Below are 2,471 nucleotides of genomic sequence, written 5' to 3'. Positions count from 1 at the left end.
GTGCCAGGGGTTAGTGGTGGCCTTGGCAGGGCTGGGAATGGCTGGACTGGATGAGCTCAAAGGGCTTTTCCAACCTGGGTGATTCCATGATTCAGTATTCTGGCAGTTGAAAAATAAAACCTTGTGCAGCTTATGCAGCAGCACAAACAGGGCAGGGTAAAGCCACCCCATACAGATCACTGCCAGCAGGGAACCCAACGTTACTGAATCTCTTGACAACATGCGAAGAAAGAGCTGTTCAGATACATCAAATGAAGCACTGGATGAGGAATCATTGTTTCTGAGAGCTGATCCTTAAGTAATTATTTAAAATGTATTTCCCAGCAGATGGATGCTGATGGCGACAGGAAACCACCACGGATGAGAAGGTAACTGGTGACCCAAGGCAAGCTGCAATCACGCCGTACTCTTGCAGGCTCGGCTCGAAGCTGGATCCATGTCTCTGTCTCAGCAGGTGGCAAGTGAAACCCAGCCCTGGAGCAGTTCTGACAGTGTCTGTGGCCAATCCCCAGGCAGGCCAGGCCGGCCCGTGAGTAACTGGGGTGGTTTGTTGGGGTGGGAACCCTGCAAGAGCACTCCCAATGCCTTTAGCACTGTTGCAGCTTGGCCTCTATAACCCCAAAGTGGTTAGCAAATGATGTCTCCTGCCCTTCTCAGTGTATCTGTCAAAGGATGGGGATTCCCATGTGGCTTTTTTGTTATGCAGAGTAAGAAGGGGGATGGCAGGCTGGCTGTGCCCTAGCTGGGGTGTCCCCTGCACCCTGGGGACAGGGTGTGCTTGCTGTGCTGCAGGGCAGCAGCTTCACCCCTGGGCTGAGCCAGTGTGGCTGTGGGACCCAGCACCCGGTGATGGGCACAAAGAGGGATGGGTGAGGGCACTTGGCATGTCCTGGGTTCAGGGAGCACCCCGTGATAGGCTTTACATGACACAGTCCCCAGGGCTGGCTTGGCAGCTCTCTTGGCACCCTTTATAGAACCGTAGAACGGTTTGAGTTGGAAGGGACCTTCAAAGCTCATCCAGTCCAACCCCCTGCAATGAGCAGGGACATCTTCAACTAGAGCAGGTTGCTGAGAACCACATCCAGCCTGGCCTGGAATGTCTCCAGGGATGGGGCATCCACCACCTCTCTGGGTAACCTGTGCCAGGGTTTTACCGCCCTCATAGCAAAGAATACGAGATGTACCATGGGCCAACGGGTGTCTCCTCCGTTCCTCGCTGGTCTCAGGCAACAGGCAGTGGCTGCCTTCGCATCCAGGGTGACTGCAGGTCTGTGCTCTCCCCAGGCCCGGATCCAAGCGCCCGTTCCTGCGCAGCCGGAGGCCGCCGCCGCGGGCAGCCAAGCCCCAGCCCAAGGGGGTGCTGCTGAGGTTCAACTTCCGCGCCATGGCCAACCAGGTAGAGGATGGTCAACAGGACAGGCGGCACCCTGCACCCTGCAGCAGCCTTGCCACTAACCTGGTCACGCCGCGCTCAGGTCTTTGGGGCTGCCAGTCGGGTTTGTCTAGCATGGCCTGGGAGCAGAGGCCTGTGTTGGCTGGGTTGCTCACAGAGCAGAAGGCATCTGAGAAGACTGTTCAGCAGCTACAGACTCAGCCCAGTTTTCCCCACTCCATTGTCCCGTCTTGGCCTGTCCATGTGCTTGCTTGGAGCAGGGAGATCCTGCTTGTGAGTGGTCCTGGACAGCGGGGACTGTTTCACTGTCAGTGCTCCCAGCTCCTCAGAGACACACAGCACTTGTGGGCTTTGCACTCTCTTTGCTTTGGTGACTTTCTCAGTGCCAGTTTTGTGCTGAAGTATGGTCCAAGAGCCCTGGGGCAGGTCAGAAATCCTGCCCTACCTTCTTCACTGCTTGTTTGGACGTTTCTTGTCTGGACGGTTTGGTTTTACTTGATGCCTTGTGCTCAAATGCCACGTGCTTGCTCCTGTTGTTGCCGAGGACGGCCGGTATCTTGGGGCTAGGCGCTGCTTGGAGGTGTTTTCCAGCTGCACCCAGTCTGTCAAGCTCCTTGTCTCCATGTGCTGAGTGGTTAATTGACTAACTGGCTGCGAAGCACCGTCCTGACTGATGGGCTCTAATCAATACCCTGCTGCAAGTTTGGCCGTGCTTTGCCACGAGGCGCAGGACTGACTCGGTCTCCCTTTCCCCTGCAGACCAGCCTGACGCTGGATGAGAGGTTCTCTGGTCTGAGGAATAAGAGGCGCTTTACAGCAGCCAGGAGCGCCGGCCGGACGGTCACCATGCCCTAGCACCGCTCCTCAGGGACTGCCCTCACAGTCCAGGCCCCGTAATGGGCAGTTCAATAAAGCTCAATAGATGTATTTCCTCTAAGATAGCTACTTTGGCAACGCGCTCTCTCCTTCCTTACATGCAGGGTGAATGAGCGAGGGAGGGCAGGTACGAGGCAGGATGAGAGCTGGGGCCGGAGCACAGGAGCAGGGTGATGGATGGGGACAAGTCGAGGTGGATTTG

At 56.5% G+C, this 2,471-nt stretch overlaps 1 protein-coding gene across 1 annotated transcript in view; it reads left to right on the top strand.

Annotated features, from left to right (window-relative positions):
• Positions 1–2,248, top strand: part of LOC104413301 (UAP56-interacting factor-like) — a gene marked incomplete at its 5' end in the record, with an annotated part of 9,497 nt that extends 7,249 nt beyond the window's left edge. The window contains 4 exons of the mRNA XM_010024249.1: positions 328–368; positions 455–529; positions 1,285–1,396; positions 2,153–2,248. Coding sequence (XP_010022551.1) covers positions 328–368; positions 455–529; positions 1,285–1,396; positions 2,153–2,248 — 324 coding nt within the window. The remainder of the gene's footprint in view (positions 1–327; positions 369–454; positions 530–1,284; positions 1,397–2,152) is intronic.
• Between the last annotated feature and the right edge of the window lie 223 nt (positions 2,249–2,471).

Source organism: Nestor notabilis, unplaced genomic scaffold, assembly GCF_000696875.1.
Source record: "Nestor notabilis isolate BGI_N333 unplaced genomic scaffold, ASM69687v1 scaffold21371, whole genome shotgun sequence".
NCBI lineage: Eukaryota > Metazoa > Chordata > Aves > Psittaciformes > Psittacidae > Nestor > Nestor notabilis.
This window is presented reverse-complemented; position numbering and strand designations above follow the sequence as displayed.